The sequence below is a fragment of the Pezoporus flaviventris genome, unplaced genomic scaffold, assembly GCF_033815535.1.
Source record: "Pezoporus flaviventris isolate CSIRO_AGI_PZ_B2104156 unplaced genomic scaffold, CSIRO_AGI_Pfla_v1 ptg000066l, whole genome shotgun sequence".
Taxonomy (NCBI): Eukaryota; Metazoa; Chordata; class Aves; order Psittaciformes; family Psittacidae; genus Pezoporus; species Pezoporus flaviventris.
The window spans coordinates 13,985,684-14,010,880 of record NW_026892614.1 but is presented as its reverse complement, the minus strand read 5'-3'; the positions used below and the strand labels follow the sequence as shown (position 1 = coordinate 14,010,880).

General features: G+C 42.2%; 1 protein-coding gene across 2 annotated transcripts; it reads left to right on the top strand.

Moving 5' to 3' along the window:
• The first annotated feature begins 41 nt into the window (after positions 1-41).
• CUNH1orf198 (chromosome unknown C1orf198 homolog) lies at positions 42-21,694 on the top strand. Of its 2 annotated transcripts, none has more exons than XM_061471311.1 (4): positions 42-461; positions 7,971-8,021; positions 16,805-17,356; positions 19,257-21,694. In XM_061471311.1, the coding sequence occupies exons 1-4, from the start codon at positions 135-137 to the stop codon at positions 19,311-19,313; spliced, it is 987 nt and encodes a 328-aa protein (XP_061327295.1). In that variant the 5' UTR covers positions 42-134; the 3' UTR covers positions 19,314-21,694. The 2 variants fall into 2 exon arrangements, with proteins under 2 accessions (XP_061327295.1, XP_061327294.1); XM_061471310.1 differs by having other exon boundaries at positions 42-482.
• The last annotated feature ends 3,503 nt before the right edge of the window (positions 21,695-25,197 follow it).

Here is a 25,197-nt window from a genome sequence, read left to right as displayed (position 1 = left end):
GGATCATGGGGAGGCGGGGTCTGCAGCAGGGAAGGGGAGGGAGGAGGCGGGTCCCATTCCCATTCCTATTCCTATTCCCGCCGTGCGAGCGCGCCTGGCTCGGTGCGTGCGGGGCTGGCGGCGGTGGGGTGGCCATGGCTTCCATGGCGGCGGCGATCGCCGCCTCCCGCACGGCCGTGATGAACGGCAACCGGCCGCTCGACGAGCGGGAGCGCAAGCGGTTCAGCTACTTCTCCTCGCTGAGCCCCATGGCGCGCAAGATCATGGCGGAGAAGGAGCGGATCCGCGAGCGCTACGGGCCCGAGTGGGAGCGGCTGCCGCCCCGCCAGCAGGACGAGATCATCGACAAGTGCCTGGTGGAGCCGCACATCCAGGCCCGCTACGCCGCGCACCGCGGGGCCGCCCGGCCCGCCGCGCAGCCAGCCTCCTACCCCAGCCTCCGCCTCAGCACGGGCCAGAAGGTGGTGCACTTCGGCGACGAGGTACCGCCGCGGCGGGGGAAGGGGCGCCGGGGTCCGCCCTCGCGTCTCAGCGGCCGGGCGGGGGCCGCGGGCACCAGCCGGGCGCGGCCAGGAGCGGGGTCCGCTATGGCGGAGCCTGGGGGCGGGGGACGCTCCACAGCCCCGGCGCCGCCGCACGGGCGGCTTCGCGGCTGGTTCTGTTCGCGTGTGCCGCCGCGGCAGGCTGAGGGGAGGGACAGGGACAGGGACAGGGAGAGGGTGAGCGCGTTTGTAGGCGCTGGCACCGGGAGGAGTTGCTTGGTGATGGGACTGATTTCTCTCCCGACTCTACGGCGGTGCAGGAGGATGGGATGTTAACACCCTAAGGGAGGGACTTGGTCAGACCAGCCGCAAAAGCAAGGAAGGCACCAAATCTGAGGAGTTTTTCTGTGATAAGCAGAAGTGACTTTAAAGTGGGTTTTGTGAAACGCAGACTTACAGAAGGGTACGGTACCAGCTCCTCCGAAAGCAGGGCACGGCCGTGGCTAGCTCTGGGAATAGTCCCTTGCTGAAAACGAGCTGTAGGGAATGTTTACATTGAATTAACTCTCTTCCTTTTTGCTTCTAATTTTAGACTCAGTTAAAAATATAACACTGAAAACATTCTTGACACCTTAAAAAAATATAGCCTGTTCCATGTCACATGCCAGGAAAAACAGGGGTGTGGAAAGATGGCAAAAAGTATGAATTTTGAAGGTTCTGAGAGCCGTCTGTCTAATGGCAAAGCATGGCAGCCCTCCTAGAAACCTGTAGTAATAAGGGTACCTCATCCAGAGCGGTGGGTCATGTTAGCGAGTGTGATCCCTTGAAGAGGAGGGTCTAACAATGCTTGCAAAGACCTGACGGTGCTCTTCAGATGCTGTCTTTCTTATCCTGCATATGAGATTTCCTTTGTTTTCTTTTCTTTTACATCTTGGTATGATTGCAGAGCCAGTATCTTTCACTATGCTAATATAGTATCTAAAAGTGACCTACCGTTAATTAACTTACATGGCTTCTACCAGAAAAAACAAGTATCTGCTTCTGCATTTGTGATCATCAATTTAAAAAGAACAGTGCTGCTTTTAGTTTCCTCAACAATATCCTTTGCTGTGGGATTTGCAAGAAGCATTTGAAGCACATAGATACTTGGCATCGTGGTTCCAACCAGCTTTGTGCTACAAGACTGCTGCCTGTGTTTCACCTGTCAGGAAAGTGTGACGATGCACACATCACACCTAGAGTCAGAGAACAATATGGTCAAGCTCAGGTTTGTTTACTCTGTGATACTAGAAATTCTGGGTAAATATTTGCTAGTAATAGACCATAACTCCAGGTGAAAAAGAGGTATAGAAGGATGTAAGACAGTGAATGTGATTGTGCAAGCAGTATTTGAAAGAAAACCTAAACAATTAAGTTAGTTGTGGAAGTCCGTGACTATGGGAAGTACATATGGTCGGCTTTCCCAGTCTCAGACAGCTCTGCTGTGCTTTCTGCTTTGAATTATGTGGATCTGGAAGGAAAGTAAGCATGTTGTAGGTTGTTGTGCTGTGCTGTATGGAAATAATGATTTCCTGCTTGACGAAACAGCTAGAGATCCCATCTGAAATTTGGCAAGTTGTTTTCTTTCCCCTCTTCCCCCAAAATACGACTATGATACAGATAATGTTGCTGTTAACATTTCTGTAGTCATTAAGCAAACAAAGCATGGTTCATAAAAATGCTTGATGCAGAGTGTTTAATTTTGGAAGCAGCTGCCTCTACTGACTTCCTCCTTAGCTTCCAAGCTGAAGTTAATATAAATCATATTTCTGAAGAAAAGAGATTCCACTTGTTTTGGCATCCTCCATTTCCATTTTAGTTCTTCCAACTGCACTATTGAGCCTTGGAGCCTTTCCTGGCTCCTCATCTGATAGCTTCCTCTCCCCTTGCTCCCTTGCTGGCATTCGACCTGATTGTTGGACATTTGCCCTGGCTCACTCATTGTTTCTCCTTGTCCTGCTGTTACAGAACCACTGCGGCTGCTCTCTTGCCATTTCAGTTCAACTTTCCAGGCTTGCAAATGCTTCACCTACAGAGCTTTACGATCGTGCTGTCTTCTGGTATGACAGCTTACTGAGCTGTAATGCTGCTGTCTTGCGAGATGTAATGGCTGCACACATCATGGTCACCCCAGCCTGTGCTCAGGGCAATTAGGTTGGTCCTGGCTGCTGTCCCTGTCTCATGGTGAATGGCAGGGAGATGGAGAATAGTCTGTGTACCTTAGAATCACTTGTTGATGTTGCAGTGCTTTCAGTGTGTGTGTATTGGTCTGATGATGTTCTTGCTGACACCGGCTCCAAAAGCTTCATGTTTCCAGCCACAGCTCATCTTCCCTGTTAACTGATGTTGAAATCTGTAGTGATCTACCTGTGCTTGCTTAAGCATGGAAAGTTGATACCTTTCACCTTGTGTTCTCTGGAGGACCTGGCAGAAAACAAAACAAGGATGAATGCTGAAGATACTGATTTACCCATCCATGACTCTCACCATTCCAATCCCATTTTCATGCATGTGATCACTTTGATAAACTGGTCCAGAGGATATCTATAGTGGTCTTCTACCTCTGGACAATTGGCTCTTTCTCGCTCCCACCATTTCCCATATGTCTTTTCTAACACCAAGCTCATCTCCTGAACTTGTAAACCAGGATTGTAAGTTCTCAAACTGTAAGCATCACTTACATTTTCAAAACACCTTTCAGTATGGTGGCTGTGTGGGAAGGCGGTGATGGAAAATAGATGTGCAGTAACAGGACCATGGCATCCTATAGCCATGATCCAGTCATTTCGTCATGATTGAGCACTGCAGCACCATGTGTGACTCTTAGCAAATGCCTGGTCTCAGCTGAGTGCCACTGCTCCTTCTCTTATCTTCACTGCAGCATTGCTAGACATGGAGTTAGTAACTGAAGCTGTACATGCACTGTGAATGCAGTTCCAAAAGAGGATTGGTACCAGGACACCAGAGCTGCCTTTTTAGTTTCCCATCTTGCTGTCAAAAAAGTTGAAGATATTTTAAAAAGTCACAAAAAGCCTGATGAAAGAAGTGGAAGTACAGGAATGGGGCTCCCTGATTCCCCAGATGACACTTCTCTCTCAAGCACAGTTGGGTGGCACCCAATTCACTTGGCATCTACCTGTGTGCACCATGCTGTCAATGCTGAGGTAGCACGCAAGAGCTAACGCCAGCCATTATGTGTCCACTGTTGGCCTCACAGTGTCAAGTTATATATATCTAGTATAAATGGGCTATTTTTGGAATACACCATAAATTATGAGCCATCACGAAATGAATAAGTGAAAAACCAGCAGTGTGTGAGAGGCTACCACCCTTTGGCTCTGTAGTGGTCAGCTTTTGTTAAGTGTCTGATTTGATATTACTTGATGCCACTGAATTCTCCGTGTTTAGTTCAGTGAAAGGTAGTTTAGATATTCAGTTTACAACAAGTTCTCACTATTCTCTTAATGCTGTCCCCCTATTGACAAGTGTGTGGCATACACATGGCTTTAAGTTCTGATTTTCCTTTTTTTTTTGGAAGCGATATTGAGTATTTGAGTGGTACTCAGCAGCTCAAAGGATTTGACTTGAAATAACTACACTTTTAATTGACGAAAATGCCACGTGCATTAGTAAGTAGTAAACGTGGAGGAAAGAGAGTTTGGTTAGCTTCATTCATCATCTTTTAACAGGGAAGCTTGACTTGCCTACCCAAAGGCAGGTAGGGTATTTGTGTTGCTTAGCCTTAAGAACTTTGGCACCAAGCCAAAAGATCAACCCTTTTATCTCTTACTTAAAAATGCTTTAAAGCAACAGATATTCAATATAGCAAGAATGTTTATGTTGGGACTTGCAGATTATAGACTTGTGCTTTAAAAAAAAACCAGAAAATGAAGGGCAGCTTTTTGAGCACAGTCAAACCCCAATAACCAGCAAGTCTTGTTCTACTAACACCTCTAAGATGCATTTGTTGGCAGGTTTGTGACTACCTGGTTACTGTCCCCTGCTCTGAGCAACGGTCATGTCAGATACACTGGCACGTTTCTACCAGTGTCTTCCATTTTGAAATTCAGATGCTCTTTTGCAGCAAGCTGCCTACATATAGCAAATATAATTTGTGATTCTTTTTTAGATACTCTGCAGCTGGTTATTGAAATCAAGTGTATGACCGGATTTTTGCTTCTCTTTCTCCTTTCTTTTTCCAGCTATGAAATATGTTGCATGAGGCCCCGTTTCTTACAAATAAATTCTTTAGCACTGGTGAACAAAAGTTTGTTTATTTGCCTTCTTTCTAGAAGAAGGCTTTGTTGTATGCTGAAACAACAGCTGACCAGATATGGATCTCTTCTAATGTGGGTTGATGAGAAATGGCCTTGAAGCTTTTTTCTCTAAAATTTCCACTCGTAATTTACTTCTGTGAATATTGAAATGGTTGATGCCTTTGCTCCCGTTTTCTTCAAGCGTGAGAGAACTTGTTTATTCAACAGAAAGCAAAGTTATTTCTCAGATTTTGAGGTGATAAACATGAGTGAGGCACATCAGTCAGGAAACTGTTGAACTGTGTGGTTCTCCTGCTTCTCGTTTGGTCCTCTGCATGTCCTGTGTGTGAGAGCACAAGAGATGGAAGGATGGAAGCCACAAATTTCCTTCCCTTTCCTAGCAATGGACAAAATCTGACAACTGTCTCCATCCTAGCTTCAAGTATGTTTCAGATAACCACAGACATCAACTCCTTGAAGCTTTGTATCCTCAAACTATGTCTTATCCTATTTTATCCTTTGCTAGATCCCATGGAAGGTCTCTTGAATGTGGGCAAAGTTCCTCTGTCTTACTGGCTCTGAGGTGTGCTGGGCCATGCAGGCTGAGATACAATGAGACATCTTTTAAGAAGTAAAATCTATGGTCCTTTTCTTTCGTGGAACTGTTCCTGCCTAACAAGTATCTACTACTTCCCTCTATTGAAATAATCTATGAATGTCTTAGATTTTGTCTCTGACAAAAACTTTTTAACAATTGGTACCAAAATACCATTAATTCGTTTCAGGAGCTATTTGTCTGTCTAAGCTGGAGGTTGAGGTTACGAGTTGAGGTGCCAACAAGTGCAATGGCGTTGAGAAGACATCAGATTCTATGAAGTGGGAAGCTGACTTCAGCTTTGTCCTGTGGGGAGTGACGTATCCTGGTGCATGGCAACCTCATACCTTCACTCTGCCTTTCCCATGCTCGTTTTCTACCCATCTGAGGGCAGCCTTTTGTCAGCAGGGCTTGCTCACAGCAGTAGTGTTGTCACTGAGTTGAGGATATGCAGGGACAGTTGGGGGAATAGGTGTCCCTCCTAAGTGCTGTCTACGATTGCCTCAAATACAGGAAAATAAAGAACTGGCTGTCTGAGATGCAGGATGAGGATTGTCTTGGCTTGCTCCCAGATTTAAAACTGGTCCACAGCTGGTTTGCATGTCCTGTAAATGGCAGGAAGTCAGAGCTTCCTTTGAACTCCTTAGATAAAACCCACTAACATGTGTACATGCCTGGAGCTTTAAGGTGCTTTGACGGTGTGAAGGAGTGTTACACTGATTGCTGGACTTCATTTCTGTTCTTTACTGCTGTGAGTGAAGTCAAGTACTGATTTGTCCAGACCCCATATGGACAGAAGGGTTGCAGTCTTACCTTGTGTGTGTGACTCAGTCCTGTGGCTGGGCTCTCCATTCTCTCTTCCCTCCTGAACTTTGATTACTGTCATGTGTGCTTCAGAAATGAAGTGCCAGCTCCACCATTTTCAGAGGCAGAAGATGCAGTCCTAAAACGATTTTGGAATAATTTGATGCTCATATGCTGCAAGGCGTCCCACCTAAGTGGTGTGGTGTTCCCATGCGGTCAGTAGCACTCCACAGTGCAAATACTTACAGAACACATACTAAAAAGCAGACATTTATTCCCTTTGTTTCCCTGAAATGTTAATAAATATGAGCATCTATTTCCTGGAATTAAGAGAACCTCGTATTACACTTGTGTTCTTGACAGAAATTTCCTGTACCAGATTTCCTTTTTGGCCAGAATGTGTGGTCCAGCAGAGCCCAGGCCTTTCCTTTTAGATGATCAGCTCAGTTCTTTTTAAGAGCATGGGATCACCCTCCTATATACCACAAATACTGTGCTGCTAGAAACCCTGTTTCACAGATGAGTAATAGTTGGAGAATGACACATTTTCATGTTCAGGAGGTGGTTTCAGACACTTCTAACTGTGATTTCATCACCCTTGGCCAGCAAAATCTGTCAAAGCGGTAAAGTAAGAGATGGCAGATCAGGAGAATGCTATCAGATGTGTGAGAAATGTATTTCTATAAAGGCAGAGGTCAGAAACAAGAGAAGGACAGTCTGGTAAAATGTGGGATTCCTGAGTTAGCTTAAAACATGGTCTAGTTCTGTTATTCTCTGAAGATCAAGAGTGTGAAACAAGCACTGCAAGTCTTATTCTGTCCTCTCCATCCCTGTGCATGGTTACTTCCAGCCTTTCTCTTTCCATTTGCTGTTCTGACTCCTGTTCTTCCCTGAAGCACTGGGATGTCCAAGCAGTGGTATGGAGAGGGCAACTCATTACCTCTGCCAGCTTGAACATCCAATGTACAAACGAGTCTGATCCACCACTAGGAATAGAAGTGTGATCATTTTGTTGCAAATCTTGAACAAATGTGAACAGCAATTATTTATTTGTTGATTTTTCACCCCTTCTTTTTTTGATGTGGGTCATGTGTATTCCTGGAAGGCACACTGTGTGTGAAGAGATTGTTAAAATTTCTCCAATTCAGATTATTTCTGAAAAAAAATAGCTTCTTAAGAGAAGCTATTTCAGATTGGGATTTTACTCTGGACATGGTGTGGTTCTTTCAACAGCACTGAATACTTCAGAGTGATTGTCATTGAAATGGTGTAATGATGTGTCTTGTCAGGGCTGGATCCAGCTGTGGCGTGGCCTGATGGACGCACAGCTGTTGCACTGCCACATGACTGTGTGGTTGCACACGTGTTTTGGTCTGTGGAGGGGCGGAAATGGGACTTTATTTCCCTAAGGCCTCTGCTGCTCTTGTTATTTCTGTCCCTGTGTGTTGCCAATGGCTACCAAAGAAAATGCCTAGTAGAAAACTGGAAATATAATACATTTTTAAAGCTATTTATAGAGAAGCTGTTTCAAGAGGCTTAGACCACCTCAAACCTTCATGTATTTTGCAGGTTAAATTGGTATACTAACTGATAATCTTCCCTTCAGAGAACTTGCTTTCAGTCAGTCTTAAAATATAGTCGGTGCTCTCTATAAGTAGTGCTTCCATCTTTTAGCCAGTTCTGTGGTAATGGTTGTTATGCTTCCAGCAGTGCAATGTAATTTCATTCGTATGATGCTTCTGAGCAGGTAAAGCTGCTCTTCTAATTTTTAGTCATTCTTGAATTTTATTTCAGGACATAACTTGGCAAGATGAACACTCAGCTCCATTCTCCTGGGAAACAAAGGTAAATACACAGCAATTTTATTTTTAATGTTGATTTGTTATTTTGTACTTACACTGTCTTCATTTTGAGACTTGACGGAGTAACGTCACCTTTATTCTGTGAGAGCTGTGCAAAGTGACCATCCCGCAAATGAAACAGGACTGGTGTCTTTGATTTACATCAACAGAAACACAAAATGTACTTCACGGACCAGTGTTCTGGCCTCAAGTGCAGGTGTAATACTGATTCATTACAAAATTACTTGTTTTTTTGTTGTTGTGAACTTTTTAAACGACTTTCCATATTTAACAACACCGGTGTCTCAGGTACTGTATAAATATAACTGCATTTCACTTCTGACATCAGGAGTAAAGTAGCTAGGAAATGGGGTGAGAAAGTACAGATAACTAATAACTTCATTGCATTCTTTGTTAAAGCCTTGTCTTCAGCTTTTTGTTAAATGCTAGAATGTAATAAAACCTGTTAAGCCCGGGGATATTCTAGAATTGTGTTATTTCTTCTCCAAAAAATAATGAAATAAAGTATTTTTCTATGGTGGGTTGGTTTGGGGTTTCATCCCTCTCTTCCCCCCTGTACCTCTGGTGTTTTGTTAAAAGCATTGTTTATGATAGGATTCTCATAAGGCTAACACAGAGCCAGAGTTATCCATCTTTCTGAACCTGCAGTGTGAGGAAATACACTAGCACCATGTTTGTAGCTTGAAATCAAGTTTAATTCTTCTTGAAGAAAATCTGGGAGCAAAACCACAGCCTTTCTAAACTGGGTATGGTGGGCATGGTAAGTTTAATCACATTTTAAACACTCTGTTTTCTGGCTTTATCTGCCAGAGAAAGCTGCTTTTCCCCTGTTTCTTCCAATTTTTGCCCTTGAACTATGTAGATAATCTTGTCTGACCTTATAAATATAATCTTAGCCTAATGCAGAGTAATTATTTGGAAATGCCAGTGAATACTAAATTAATCCAGTTGACCCTAGATGACTTGTCAGCCTTCCCAACTCAAGGTCACTACTGGTACCTAGCACCCCTTCCCTGCTTTTCAGATACTGATTAACCTACAACTTGATGTAACTCTTTGGTCCTTGCAGTATAGAGTGCTGCAATTTAAGAGAGACCAATGCCAGTCTTCACTTGCATTAAAACCCCCTTACAAGCTGTGGTGACTCAGGAGCCAGTGGAGGGTTTCCTGCAGTGGAAGTCTGGTAGCTCAGGCAAGCCCTCCTGTCTTTCAGGACCGTTAGAAGAAGCCACCACTGTTTTTTACTATAATACTAAAGAGGTTTTCAGCATTGGTGAAAACTGTCAAGAAAAGAAAAGTAGTGAAAAGAGTGTAGAGCTCACTGACAGTAGGATGAAATAAATCATATGTTGGAGACAGTAGTGTTGTCTCTCCCTTATTTTTTGGTGCAAACGCTAAAACTCAGTTTTGGGAATGTGATAGCTGTAATCAGACTTTTAGGCTCTGTCTTGATGGGATTTTGAAAGTTCTGAATACGTGAACTTCTAGAGATAGTGCTTTGTGTAATGCACTGACCAGTGATCTACGATGAGATGCCTCTGCACTCAAATGGATTTTCTCTTTAATTGATAGTTGTCTTTTCTTTTAAATACTTGTATGTCTAGTGAAGTGTTTTTTAACCAAGCCCGTGGTTTATCCCTTGCTGATTAAGATTTAGTTTTACCTTCTTCCCGGTGTCTCAAAATAAGGGACTGAAATGGATAGGTGCTCTAGTTTCATGCTTCTCTGTAATGAATGGAGGATCACAGAATGATACGGGAACACTTGTGTGACTGATGAGAAAAGTGAGATTGGAGGAGGTTGCTTTAGAAGTAGTTGTTTCAGCTAATCAAGATGTGCTTCCCTCTTTTTCACTGCTCCCTCCTTGCTGATCAGAGATAAAAGCTATGCCTCAGCTGCAGGTTGAGAAGTTGCATGAGTTTTTCCTCTAGCATTTGTCTGGCTTTACAGGGTGTGTTGGTTGGATGGTGTGGGTTCTTCCTATTGTTTTTTCCCCCGTGCCTCATACTGTGTCAGCCTTTTAGCCAAATCCTTCAACTGCTGAGTCTTCCATTTCTAAAGGTGGAGATCCTGCTTTGTGCTTACTCGTTGATCTCTTCCCTGAGTACTTTAATGAGATAATTATGGAAGGCAATTTCTCCATGAAGTACTGGCTGAAGAAAAAGTATCCTTGCCCAATTGGTCCAGCATGGGGAAACAGTGAAGAAACCTGAATGAGCTGTTTAATAAGGTTGATATGTTGTAATGCACGTTCAGTGCCTTGTGAGCCAGATCTGTTCCCACTGTTACTTCAGGCTGTCAGGCTCTTTCCATTCCATGAGCTCTGCCCTGTGATGGGTTATTCTTTCCGTAACATTCTTTTCCCCAGTCTCCCTTTAATGCAGAGTTTTTGGTTTCATTATTGTTGTGATGGTGAAATTCCTTCATTCTTTTGCAGCTTTGCTTGAATGTGCTCTGGCTTACCCGAGGAAGGGAATGTTGTCTTTTGCCTTCTGATTTTGAAGAGAAGGAGCAAATAGAGAAGTAAATCAGTAAAACCAATAGGCACCTTTTTTTTGTTTGCTTGTTTGTTTTGACATTGAGACATTTAAAATACAAGTATTTTTAGTAGAAAACTGTAGCACTTCTCAGAAGGAAAACTACTTGGGAAGCAGTGCGTTCTCGTGGCATTGCAAATAAACTGACTTTTTAAAGCTAGAGATTGAATTGGGAGTGATTCGGTTTGTGGGTGGAGCCCTTACGGACATAACATATCTTGAAATATGGGTTATGTTTTTAACAGGAGCTGAAGCCAGATTTATGAACTTAGGACATTCTATTTATGGCTTCAGGTTTAAGTGAGATGAAAGCTGCCATTTTGGCTGAGTTTAGCCTTTAAGGTTTCTTGGTTTGTTTGAAGTAAAAAGTCAGTGAAACTCGGCACAGACCCCAAGATATAAATGGAAAACAAGACTTGTGCCTGGGTTTGGAAATAAAAATTCTCTGCAACTCTTCCTGAACTCAGAACTTTCTGGTTTTGATGTGTTTAAAAAAAATAAAAATTAGTAGTGGGTGGAAAATATCATTTCAGTCTTCCACCTCAGCTGACATCCTGAATGCACAGAGCAGCATGGGAACAAGCTGCTCATAATTCATGCTCTTAACTGAAACAGGGTTTATTCCAAATGCTTAAAATTGACACATGCACATCCAAAAATTTGTTGGTCTTGATACAGGTAGAATAGTTGTGAAGGCAGCTTTAGAGAGTCCTTTTTGTACTTTTCTCTTTTTAACTTCTGGCTTTTTCCTCCTTGAGCTCTCCTACTTTCAACAGGCCCTCAAATGGTTGTTGAAACCAGAACCGTTTGAGGTTAACAGTGTTTAAAAACAAACGAAACACTAAATGAGAGTGTCAGGCTTCAAATCCCTTCAGTAATCTGGTTGCTGCCTCCCTGTCTGAATTCCTTAATTACATTGTATGGAAGTGAGCTGATGACCATTTAGAAAAGAAAGAAAAAATGTTGCGCTTAGAAAAACTGTGTTTTGCAAACTGTTTCCTTTATCTAAAAGACTAAATATCCTTCTTTGTACAAGTCCCAGTTGGTTTGGGGCTTTTGTTTGCTGTTGCTTTTTAAATATGAAGAAAGTGGCAGAAAGAATTTATCCCCTCCTTCCTTAGCAGCCTGATACTAGAAATTTTGTTACAAACCATACTTCAGTGTGATTATTTTAATCAAGCTGGCATAAATGGCAGTGCTTCCTTGGAAGGAAAGAGGAGTGATGCCTGAGGTTTTGGGGTTTTCCTTCACGTTTTGATCTAGACTACAGACATTTAAACAGTGCTCTACGATTGCTGTTGACTGTTAGTTCTTGAGCAAAAGAAACCCCTAACTTGTGGTAATAGTAGCTGTGTTCAGGGTTTATTTTAATCTTCATTGCCAGATGTTCTCAGCTAAGGATTCAGTTACCTGCATCAGTCTTTAGACAGTTTATGAGCATAAACCCATGCACATACCCGATACTGTCAGTATGAGTTTGCTCAGGCTAACCAGTGATAGTGGCAGACTAGACTGCTGGTCTCACCACCAAAGAGCAGATCATTACATTCCCTCTGATGCTCCATACTATATACCTTTGGTGTTGTCTTCCTGTGTGGATGAAAATTACTTAAGATTGGTTTTGAGTGCTTTGCTCTGGTTTTGCCCTCACAATTGGTCTCTGCTGACCTAAGGATTTCTTTCTGACTCTCAGGAGATCCTGAAAACACCCACGGTGTGCACAGGAAAGAAAGCAAAAACTGCAGCTGCTTTGGGTCCCATATTTATTTTGGTTTTGTCCATTCAGCAAAGCAAAGTCATCTTCTAAATCACTTTAAACTTGGCTTTCTTACCTCTGCATATCAGGCTGTGCTTAAAACAAGTTGCTTTTGACAGTGGTTCTGTAGTCTTTGTCTCAACGATTTGGATTTTTCAGGCTGCCAAGCAAAACAATTTGTTTTGGCTGTGTTGGCTTGACTGCTTAGTAAAATACTACACATTCCTGGTAAGTGAATAAGATGCTTAAAAAAAACACCAACAAAACCCAAAAAAGCAAGCTCCTGGGTTCTTTGTGGTCATCTTGTTTTTAATATAAACTTAGGGACTGAGTCCTGATTGTATACATTATTATTAAATCATTTAGTTCTTAGTGTGTGGTGCTTCTCTTTTAGAATACATGGTTTCCCATGAGTATGTACAGCCAGTATTATGATTTGGTGGATTATTCCTGCCTTGAGAATGAAGTTATGTCTGAATTTTTTGATCCAATAAATAGAATTCCTGAGTGCCATAATACCATCTTTTAAGGAAAGATGGACACAGAACTTCCTAAACCCCACAATGTGTAATATTACTTATTAGACAGAAAGATGATCTAGAACCTAGTCATCCTTTATTTTAACCCTTGGAATGGTTTGGGACCAGAGAGATGAGACTGAAAAGAACAGACTTCTAGGTTTGTCCCCCCACCCCCCTTAGTATGTTGAGAATGACTTTCTCATGCAATATCTTGAAAATGCTACTGCTGTTAATAGCTTTTATTTGAATTCTGATAACTTTTAAAAATTACAGTTGGGATTGTACTGTCCTGTCCGTAAACTCGCAAGGCTTTCTGGGCTGAACAGTTCCCAGAAATATAAATGGTGGGAAAAAAAGTAGCTGTATTTAATTCTTTAGTTGGGGAATTAACAGTACAGAAACTGCAGCTCATTCATTCAGTGTCATACAAAATCAGTGAAAGCAGCTGGAGGCCGAAACCCTATCCCAAACTCTGCCTAAATGACTATTCACTTTTGACGATGAGATCTTACCCACAGTATAAGCGTTTGATTCCCTGGGGTGGCATCTGGTAGGGTGCCACAAGGGCAGTTCTGCTGCTAAATGCTTAAGTGCACGCAACACAGCTCACAGCAGTTCTGTCTCTGCCTGAGAAAAGCAAATGTGTGGTAATGCCACCATAAGTTTGATGGGGGCCAGGAGAGATGTGCATCAAGATATTCTAATGACTGGGTGGCTAAGGGCAAAGGAAATGTTTTTTTTGGGTGGAACTGTCTTTAAAAAGTCACCTTTCCCCCCCTGCTGACCCAGTCAATTGTCAATTTGCAATCTGATGTAAGAAACTGAAAGCAGAACACTAATTAAACTTGGATTTCTAATGTCTAGTGACTTGTTAGAATGTACAGTATTACTCATGACTTAGATGTCAACCTGGGGTATTTCACATGTGGGTCTTCTCCCTCTGTACATGAAATTGTCTCCCTCACTGCTGCTCAGTTGTTGGTTTTGGTTTTTTTTTTTTGTTTGTTTTGGTTTTTGGGGGGTATTTATAGTATTTTATTGCTAACTCTGTGACTTGAAGGATACTGCATATTAATAATTTTCTTCCATCAGCTACATTTCATAGGGATTCAGATGTCTTAAGTAAACTTGAAAGTCGAATAGAAGTATTATGTTTCAAGGAAAACAGGATAACTTGTGACTGGTCCACGGAAGTTCTTGGCTTCTTGAGCTAAATGTTAGAAGCAGAACTGTATATCTGACCTCTTGGGGCTGTATTAACATCACGCTGAGATGCAGTGCTCTCAGAACCTGTCAGGATGGTCTTACCTTCTTTGCTTTCCTTGGGAGAGAAAGCAAACTCCTGAAGAAGTATTTTCATTCCTGTTATTATATGTCAGTTCATGACCTGTTTGATCGCCAAAGCACACTGCAACACAAATATGCAGTCATAAATGTTGAGTTGTCCCGTTTTCTGAAATGGAAAGGTGTACATCATATTGTTTCCTTTCTAAAAGGACAAAGAGGGCATCATCTCCAGAACATACTCGAGAGTGGGCTGGAAAGGGTACAACTGCCTGAAGTTGTGCTGTAGTGCCACACTCTTCTCTACACTTGAAGCAGTCTGCCACTTCCAAACCAGACCTCTGAGCTGATATTTGGACCCGTACATAACTTAAAACATGACCACGGGCAGTGGCTTTTGCTCCACAGCATCAGAACTTCCCAGGAAGCTTGACTTTGCTTGTCTGTCTTGCTGCCGTTTCTAGCTTTTGTTCTAACAGACCCTTACTTCCGTTCTATCAGTGTTTTTCCTGGATCTTATTTCCATCACTGTTCTGGTGGATCTGGGCTGTGATGGCCCCTCTGCCTTCTGGGCACTGACTTTCCCTCTCTCTGTGGCTGGAGGGTTAAGGAATCATATTAGTGAAACTGACTGCTGATGTAGTGGCCTTTAGCTACTGTCATCTCTAATGTGAGTCCTGGGGCAGGCAGCTCAGAGGGAAGACTGTTGAAGGATGGAAAGCAGCACTGTTTTAATTCCTAAATTACAAGGTAGAAGTCTTCCAGGATGCATTCCCCCTCACTCCCCTCTTTGGATACTGGGGAAGTACAAGTTTATTTCATATTGTTGCTTTTTTTTTTTTAAGCTGGGATTTTTATCAGTTCTGAAGTCTTAAAGCATCTTAACTTCAGGATGGTAAATCTCTATTTTGTAGTATTGCCAAATAAGCTTAGGGAAATAAATCCCTATATTTTAATATAGGGAATGGCAGTCACTGTAAATAATCCTCAACATCACTGAACCCATAGTTTGTTTACGCAGAATTTATTTAGGGAAAAATATCCTGCTCTTAGTTGTACGTCATGGGTTTTGTTTAAAAAAATAAAAATTAGAGCACTCAGGTTTTTCCTTCTTGCAGGCAGGGTGGGGGGTTGAGCTGCCTGGTAAGAGTTGCACGTGTCCTTGCACTCACCTTAATTTAGCTGAGCTATAATTACACATCGCTTGTTTATGTTCTGCATCTTTTGATAACAGAGGATATTGTTAATGAAAGCACGGAACTTGGTGCTTCTTTGCCTATAACCCTGGAAAAATATCTAAGGTATCTAATTGTTTAAAAAGGTTGGGTGCTGGTCCCTGCATCAAATTTTGTGTCATCAGCTGCTGACTGATTAAAAAAATTGGTTGATAAATAATCAGTTGCTGAGTTAACATTTGCACTTTGATGAGAAGTTTCTGAATATTAAACACTAGGCATGTGAGACCTGCCAGTTCTAGAGTCCCTTTGAACTTAACGTGCACAATAACGTAGCACTCAAGATCAAACACTTCCAGTGAAAATGATATGCAACTGGGACTTGTTTTAGACTCAGGCCCGTAGGTGCTTTTGCAGTTTTATTCAGGAAAGGCAAGGTAATGAAGTAAAATGGGGAAAACATCACAAATCTGTAATGAACTTCAGAAGTATTTATTAACTGTTTGCATTTGAAATGTCTTCTGATTTTTATTTTTTTTTTATTTTCAAAAATAAGCAGGTTTTGTTGCTTTATTTTATTTTGTTTTTTTTTATAGTTTGTACCATTTTACAAACACAAGTCTAGCCATTAGATTGTTCTTTTCTGGCCCTTGCTATGGTGCTGCGCTCCTAAATACAGTCACTCTTACATGTTCCTCAGAGTGAAATAAGGCTTAACTTTTATTAGCCTAAAGGGGGTCCAGCCAGTTAACAATCAAGGTTACTGAAGTGGTGGTAAGTAAAATGAACATTTTGAAGTACAGTTTGCTTCTGGGTGGCTTTTTCAAGATCTGTATCATGCTCTAAGTGTGGTCGCTTGCTTCCTTGACCTGGTGTTACCTCTCAGAAATGAGTACAGTTATCTGCACTGCAAGGGAAAACAAAACAAGGCTCTGGAATAAGTGAAGAACTGGTCCTGCTGGAGTTGTTTCTTTTCCCTTAGAGGGGCATTAGAATTGTAAAATGCTCTTATCTACCCATACCTGTTACATCTAATCATTTATCTTGGAAGTAGTTAGAGTTTTAACAAGTTGCCAACTATTTCAAAGACTGTAATGGAAGATTGCCTTTTAAACTACACTGTAAAGCTTTTTTGCTTTATATTTTCATGTAAAACATCTGTGGCTTTCAAAATTCTATTCAAATGTTTTATGGCTATGTGTGCTGTGCACGGCTATCTTGGATGGCATCGGGTAACTCAAATATGATTGCTTTCTCTGCCTCTTATGAACCTGGTCTAGGTCTCTTGCAGTTCAGACTTTTAAGAAGTGTTGTTTTTATGTAGCTACAAAGGTAGACATTTATGGAGAAAATACATAGCTTTGCTGTGGTATCTGCTATCTGGGAGTTGCTTAGCTGTGGGTAAAGCTGTTTTCTATGTGAGTCAAAATCAGAAGTTCAAAACTGTCATTGTGAAGAGCTTTGAAATACTGTATGTCTTTAACCCTGAGCAGAGTCAGATGGAGTTCAGTGTTGCATCTCTGTCCATACAAGAACAAGGTGGTGCCCAGTTGCAAAATGAACAGAGGCAGCCTGTTAAAGCAGCACCTGGTGTCCAAGTCCCTAAATCTTCTCAGGCCAATAAGACCCCTGGCTCTGATGGGTTGATAGCATCCAGAAAAGAAGAGGAGTCCTCTTTCTGGAAGATAAATGCAGAGCGCTCAAAGTTTGAAGGACACAAGTCTGAGTTTCAGTCCCTCACTCCCAGCCAGATCAAGTCCATGGAGAAAGGAGAGAAACCCCTTCCCTCTTTCTACAGACAAGAGTCTGCTCCAAAGGAGGTGGCAAAAGCTGAGAAGCCCAGTGTAACTAAACCAGAGAAGTCTGTTGCCCCCAGCCTACCTTCTGTATCTCTTGAATGGGAGAAACCTCGACCCGCTCAACTCCCTACTAGTCCTCTAGATGACTTCTTTCTTCCTGATCCACCGCAGGACCTGGCATCTTCTAGAACAAACAAGGAAGATCCTGATGGTACTATACTTACAGATCCGCAAATGCCTGGACAGGTAAGGACTGCTATATCCACGGTCATTAGATTTAAAAACTTTAAGCATTACATTTTTAAAAAACTAAAAAGCATATGAAAATCTGACAAGGCTGCTCTTAGAAGATTAGGAACTCCATAAAGCATTAAACCATAGCTAAGCTTGCTGGCTTTTTATCCTGCAAATCCAAAGATGCCTATTTAACCAACATGTTAACTGCTATTGTTTGTTTCAGTCAAGTATTCTTCAATGTAATAAAGTGCATAGGGTAAAAGCATTTAAATATAATGCCAGAAACACTGACATGGCATCCAGTGGCTAACTGACAGCAAGCTACCTAGCAGTTTTGGGGTAAAGGGCTTGCTGTATCAACTAAAGAGTTTGGGGTTTTGTTTGTTTTTTCTTAAAACAGCAAAACATGGAAAAAAAACTTTAAACTTTAAAAGCAGATAAACTAGAGTCTAGAATACTTCATTGGTACACAGAGCATAGCAATGAATGTCGAAGTAGTTTCTCAGCTCTTTTAAGTGGTAGCCCAACGGCCGCACCCCAGTGCTTTGTCCCAGGCAGCTGTGCTGCTTTCAAATGTGTTTTTTCTCTGAGGTCCGGAATGGAAATGGAATGAGCATCCAGAATTAGCCTTCTTAATGTTTTGGTGGTTTTTTGGTTTTAATAAAAAATAACGTTAAGCAGCTCAATAGGCAACTGAAACTATTTAAAAAGCAAATGCTGATCTGTGAGAAACGAAAGGGAACAACAGGATATGACATTATGAGGGAAAGAAAAGGAAGCGATGTGAAGCCTGAAAACTGTAAACTAGAGGAGTTGTTCTTCAAACAGAGCCGTGCAGTTCTGTTTGGAACCTGTGGCATCACTCTGGCATAAGGCTGACACAGACTTTCAGCATGTCACATAGCTTTTTCTCTCACATTTTCCCAACAGTGGTTGTTTAAATTCCAGACAAGATGATGTAAGGTCAGATATATGCAGCATGAGGTAAATACTTGCAAGAGAAGTAAGTGGTAGCACTTAGAAGAGGACAGTACTTAAGCCACTTCAGTATTTGGAGCCTTATGTTGGGTTTGTTTTGTTGGTTGTTTTTTTTTTTCTCTGAATCTAAGAGATAATGTTTCTTGAGCTGTTTTGCTACAAATTGTGACCATGGTAATCCTTTAATTTTAGTTAAAGGTTTTGTCATGTTTTCCTACAAATTAATGGCTTGTTACAGTTCTCAATCCTTTGTGAATATTTTCTAGCTAAGTGAAATATTTTGAGAAGCCCGATTTTATATTTTCTTTTTTCATCCCTGTTGAGAAACAATACTCCCATGTCAAAATGTGAGCAGAGCAGCAGAGAAGATGGCGTGATTGAATTACTGAATTTTCTTCCTTTCTGATTTCTGGATTATCTTCCCTGTTCTGGGGAAGAGAATCCAGAGACTCAGCTGTGTCCCTGGATCACTCTAAATGTCGTGGCTAGAAGTGCAGCACTGCAGGAATGAGCACGTTCTTGATGGCCTAGTAAATAACTTGTCAACAAAGTTTAAAGGGTGTATAGTTTTTTGGAAACAGCTGGCTGTCATTCCAACAGGCAATCCATTGAATTAGTGATGCTTACATTCTGTGTTTCATTCTCTGCAATTCCCACTGTAGTCTAAATGTTGAAACAACATTTTGTCTGCAGACCTTTACAAGAATTTTGGGTTTTATCTGGAATTGCCTTTTTGGTCATTGTGAGTATTTTCCCATGTTTAGCATTTTCCGGTGTAGGTTCTTAGGTATGCTAGAGCAAGGTAATGAAATGTTGGCAGACTACATTTTAAACTTTGTTTTGTAGATTGGTAGTCAAGTACTGAGTTTGTAATACTGTAATTAACAACTACATCTTATTTCTTGTCTGTCTTTTCTTTTTTCCCTTGCAGACTAGTACAAGCAATGTTATCTTGAAGACTGGCTTTGATTTTCTAGACAACTGGTAAAATACACTTCAAAATAGATCAGATCAATTTCGGGGAAGGAGTGGAATATTTTGCTCCTTGTACGTTAATTTACTAGCATTTGTGTCTTTTTCTAGAAGTAAATTTCAAACTCTTAAATGTTGCCTTTGTATAAACTTTTGTAATACCATATGCGGTTTTGGTTTTTTAAACAGTGATAGAAGTGTGGTTTCATTTGGGTATTTTTTTAATATCTGTTAAAATTTTTAGTAGCTACTGGATTGAGAGGATGTGAGAAGTTACCATACACATGTTAAAGAAAAACAGATGAGAGTCTCCACGTGCTACAAGTGGAACTGACAGGACCAGATTGCTGTTTTCAATTGAAACCTTGCTGGTATGGCTTGTAAGAGATAGCATAGCACATGCAGTGGTTCCAAATAAGCAAGTAACTCCGTACTTCAGAAAACTAGCAAAAAAGGTATGAAAAAAAGCATACTGATGAATTGCGTTGATTTCTATACTTCATTTTGTTTGAAAGTAACTTTTGTACCACTTACTTGAAAACACTTTTCTTTTAAAGAGGGCAAAGGCATTGCCAAAATGATGGATCCAAAGAAGCACTGTGTTTGTACCCTACAAATCTGCTAAAATAACATAAGCGTGTTAGAAAAATGACCTGGGGAAATGACACCTTTTTCTGGTCTTCAGATTAAAGACTTGGGCGTGAGTGGAGTGGACTGGGATAACACCTAAAGAATGGGAGAAGCTATCTTCAGGGAACACAAGCCTAATTATTTCACTGCCTCCTTAGTAGAGCGTAACTCTTTTCTGTCACACTTGTGACAGTAGTGCTGGAAGTACAGCACTGAGAATTGCTGGAGTTTAGATTACCTTTGTGTCAGGCAACCACTATGTTTATGGGAGGTTATAGCAGTATAAGGCTTCTTTGTTTTTTAAGCAGCTTATCGTCTCAAGGACTCATCAACTTTGGTGCTTTTTCCTCCTTGTGGGTACATTCTCTTCAGTGTTCAAGATGTGGGTTACATTTGTTCCTGAGGTGCAGAGACATCTCTGGGTGGCCCTCAGAAGACTTGCCTCCAGTTCTGCTTTTGAATGATCTTTGGTGTTTTAAATGTAAAGAACAAGACTAGCTGTCGTTTGAATCTGTTGTCTCTGAAATGCAGCATGATTTACACACTGACTCTCACTGTGTTTACCTCACCTTGAAGCCTTAATTCCCCCTATGCACAGCTAGTGACTGGTCTGCTCCAATGCCAAAGGTTTGACCTTTCCCTTTACCTCAGCAATAGTCCCATAGTATTTGTTTGGGGTAGAAGGCAAAACACAGGGGTCTAATGGGTCTCATGGGTCCGAGCCAAGGCTAAGAAGGTCACCATCTCCTAGACCGTAATTGTGCTATGCTTCTTATGGATTAGCACTTGACATTTGGTTCAGTGCCAGGGGCAGTTAAATGTGCAGAATTGGATGCTGCAGGATTTTCTTCTGCCTGTTACAGGAAGTTTGAGATGTCCTGGAAAAATCCTTGCATCTAAGTGATGTGCTGCTTGTTCTGAACAAGAGCAGGATGTTGATAAACATTAAAACTTACTTGTTGATGAAGGAAAATGCTGTAATCAACCACCAAGCCCAAAACCCCAAGTTTTTCTAGTGTTCTCTTGAAAGGTTTCTTAGCTAATGAGGAAGACGGCCACAGAGTTAAGTGATTCGGTAACCTCCTTATTTATAGACTTACGAAAGCTTCTTTACATCCTTCCTGAGATGTACAAATTCCTGTAACTGGTGGATATTGTCTCTGCATTCAGCAGTTCAGAAAACACTTGCTGTTTCTGCCAGCCTGGGCTTTACTGCGTTTTTTTTGTAGCTGGACATTTTTAGCATTTGCTACAAGCATCCAGCATTAATCCAGCTTAGAACAACTTTAGCACAAATTCTTCAGGTGTGTAATTAGTGTTGATTTACACCTTCTTTTCAAAGCTGACAGATGTTAACCCTGGGGCTTACAGTTACCAGTGAATCTAGTTTGCTGTACACTCAGCTGCTGAAAAGTTGTAAATCGAAGGTGAAGATGCACGTTCTAATCTTGCTTTGATATGGGGAGATCTAAAACCAAAGTCTCCTGCTGACATTTTAAACCTCTGCTAAATACCTTAAAGCTTCTTAGGGAAGAACCTGGGCTGCCTGTCGATTCCATCGGCTAACTCGACCCTAATACACATTGGGACCAGCTGGTAGAACATGCTGCAGAACTTTTTACTTATCCTGGTAGGTTTTTCCTGTGCTTTGACAAGAGTTGATGCTCCTTCTTTCTTTAGTATGTTTTTATTAAACATTCTTAAAAAAAAATGTACTTGGTCACATTTTATATTAACAATGTTTTAATAAAGTCACTTTAAATAGAACATTAAAGGCTTTTGTGTTGCTTTGTGTATTGTCCTTTAATTTCTGCTTTCCTCAGTGCCATTCGAGTTGCTTGGGGCATCTTGAATCTGCCTGAGAGTCAGCCAAGAATGATCTGGTCTAGAATTTAGAAACCAAGTTTTTCAGATCAGGAAAAACAAATCAATGCAGCACAGTTGTTTCCCAGGCTTTTAAGTGAGTCTGTTTTTGGAGGTGTCTTTGCTTTATCATTTTATCTGATGGCTGCGGACAGGTAAAGACTAAAATCTATTTGTACTTCACTGTAATAAAGTTAAACCTAATACACACACATGCGCGCACACGCACACACACACAGTATCTTCAGGTAATTCAAAGCAGTGTCTGGATATAGATTGCAGGAGCAATTTGAAAATGGCATGTCATGGTTTAGCCCCAGGTGGCAACTGAACACTACGCAGCCACTCACGCACTTTCCCCAAGCAGGATGGGGAGAGAATCAGAAGAGTAGACGTGCAAACATGCATGGGTTGAGATTAAACTAAAGACAGTTTAATAGGGAAAGCAAAAGCCATGAACACAGGCAAAGCAAAGTAAGGAACTCATTCACCACTTCCCATCAGCAGGCTCACTGGACTTAGTGCAAAGGACCAGAACTTGGCAATGACAGACTTTCAGGCAGTTTTCCTTTCAGTTGATAGTTACATTATGGGTTTTAAAAGCATGTCACAACAAGGAAGATGCTAGCAGAGGCTACTGGATAAACTCACTTTCTTCCTTTTGCCTTATGCAGCAAGTTATCGAGGTGTAAGAGACTCAAATGTGCACCTACAAGGATAGTTTTCCCTCTGCATGCCCACATTCCCATCTTCCAGAAATACATTTTGAAAAACAACTCCATTTCTTTATACTTGAGCTGAATTTCTACCAACAACTAAAAAGTCATTTGAAGAATTTGGTTAGGAGAGAATCAACACCCAGTTAAAGGGGTGGTGTTACAACTATATTTAGGATATGGCGTACACGTAGTTTGCTTCAGTCTTCTTTAAGCTCCATCTTAAAAGTCCTCATAGAGGCATCTGGTTGCTGTCTCAGCACATGGAGTCAGCAGGTGGCATGACTGAGTGAAGACTTGCAGAGGCAGAGTAGAAAACATGCTGTGGCTGCCTGCCGAAAGGTAGCAATCAATTCACTTATAGTTGCTAAGATTCAGACAGCACAGAAGTGTCTTTGAGACCATGGCTATGGAAAATCACTGTTATTGTCCCCTTTCCACATACGAGCTTTACACCTCAACACATAATACAACCAGCAGGTTCACAAGGAGGATTTACAGCTTCATCTGACCTCCCACCATATGGGGAGCTTTGACAGTACCCTCTAGAGTCAGTGGATGTGAGGTGGGAGAAAATCACAAGATTGGTTTGCACCCCTAACCCAGCAGTTCCCCACTGGTACTGAACTGCAGCCAAAAGATGCTGATCTGGGACCCAGTTTATTCCACCCTGACTGAGCAGGGAAGGAAATCTCAATTCTTGACATTCTTCTTCAACAGACCCTCTGTCCCCTAAAATTGTCTTCCGAGGGCCATGCTCCTTGTTCTCCTCTGTGCTCTTCGCAGTGAAGATGCCAAGGCGCAGGCAGCAGCTCATCCTGCTCCTCACCAGCAACCTGATTTTCCTGCCAGGACAAGTTCCCATGTACAGCACAGCAAAGGTACCTTCTGTTAGGGAGCTGATGGGCTGGACAATCACCTGTTACCCCTTAGCCAGGCTTGGCTGAAGCCTGGCAGACATGTCTCTACTCACCTTCAGCCCAACACATCACTTTTCAAGCTTAGCAGTTTTCATTGAGCATTACTGTGAATTTTTACTCTGAATGTCTTCTGGGGCAGAGGATTCCATTAGGCAACCTCTAAATCACAGCTTCTATCATCAGCTCTGCTGCCTAATGGATGTGAAACTTGGATTTCATACAGGACCAAGATACTGGGCTAAATGCCCTTGGCAGGTCAGGATTTTACTGGGATGCCAACAAGTCAAAAACCATGTAGCTGCCCTGAAAATAGCTTACTGCAGTTTTCCTATAATGCTGGTTTCCAAAATGAACAAGGGAATAAAGGAAAAACAAAATTAGATGGGTGGGGGAGGGAACAAGTCTTCTGTGTGTTTTGGATGGTTCAGTGATTTCAGTGACCAACCAGAGGCTTACACAAGGGCTGGACCTCAGCCCCAGCTTCCCTTGTTACCAAAAGTGGCAAGAGTGCTGGCGACCCTGAAGTTCAGCTGGCTATTCGCCTCCTGGGCTTGTTCTCTGTGGTCCAATAACCAGAGTGAAGGCAGCCTTTGGAAATTTCCAACTTGCAGCTAGATATAAAGTATGTTATGGGGATTGTTTTTTGTTATGAAAAGATGCAGTGCCATGCAGCATCGCAGCAGAGGCGGGAGAAGAAAGAAAGGTGGTGGAAGAAGGAATGATGTTCCTATGGGAGGAGAAGACTCACCACATGGGCCCTCTTCACCCTGACATTTCCTTGCTACGTGAGCTGAAGCACTGGCTCCAGTTAGCTTGGTGGCAAACTTGTAGGAAGCCCACGCTTTATGACAGCTGTTTGTTATTAAAGGGTTGACCGAACATCCTGCTCCGCTTGCCACATTTTTCAGAGCTTACATCTGCCAAGAAGGAAACTTCTGGTGTGTGCCTATAAGATTATGTGTAAAAGAGCCTGCTCTGGCCTGGGTGTTGTACCGAGCCCTTTGGCTTCCACCCCTGTTTTGCCAGAGCACAGATGTTTGCCCGAGCAAATGTCTGTGGCCAGTAATTACAGCTTCTTTTTCACTTCTCTGTCCCGGCGAAACTGAGCTGCTGAAGGTGATGGGAGCTCCCACCAGGCTGGCAGCAGTGCCCGCAGTGACCGGTGACTGCTGGAGGGACTGAGCTGCTGCCCAGGGCTGTGCCATTGCCTCCAAACCCTTCAGCACATCCCATGACCTGCAGCCTCAGACACACTGAGCTGGCTCTGGGAACTGAGTCCAGCACAAGTACCAATAGATGAGAGTTTCTTGGCCTACTGCCCTGCCAGCGCAGGAGTACTGCTTCTTGCTTGTCCTCTGTTTTGTCCTCCCTGGCTCTCATCTCACCGAGAGAATGGTCTTGCTGTCACTGAAGGTCAAACAGCATCCTATCAGCATGAAGATGTAAAGTTGCAAGACATTTTAATAATATAGCTAGGTGTCAGCTGCTTCCTTGCACCGAGGCACACTCAGCATATTGAATTTCATGCATATCTTGGCCGTATTTCCTCCAGAAACCACTAAAAGGAGTTGAGAAAGGGGAAGGCAATGCTAGATCAAATAACTCTGACTGCCCTACCTTTGGTCAAGTTCTACCATGTCTCTACCACCAGCCTTGACCCAAGCTTTGGGTCAAACTGCAAATTTTGGTACCAACTCAACGGATTGAGGAGCCCCAGCAACAGCACCAGGGAAGCTCCTCACCATTCAGAGTTCACCAGTAACATTGCAGG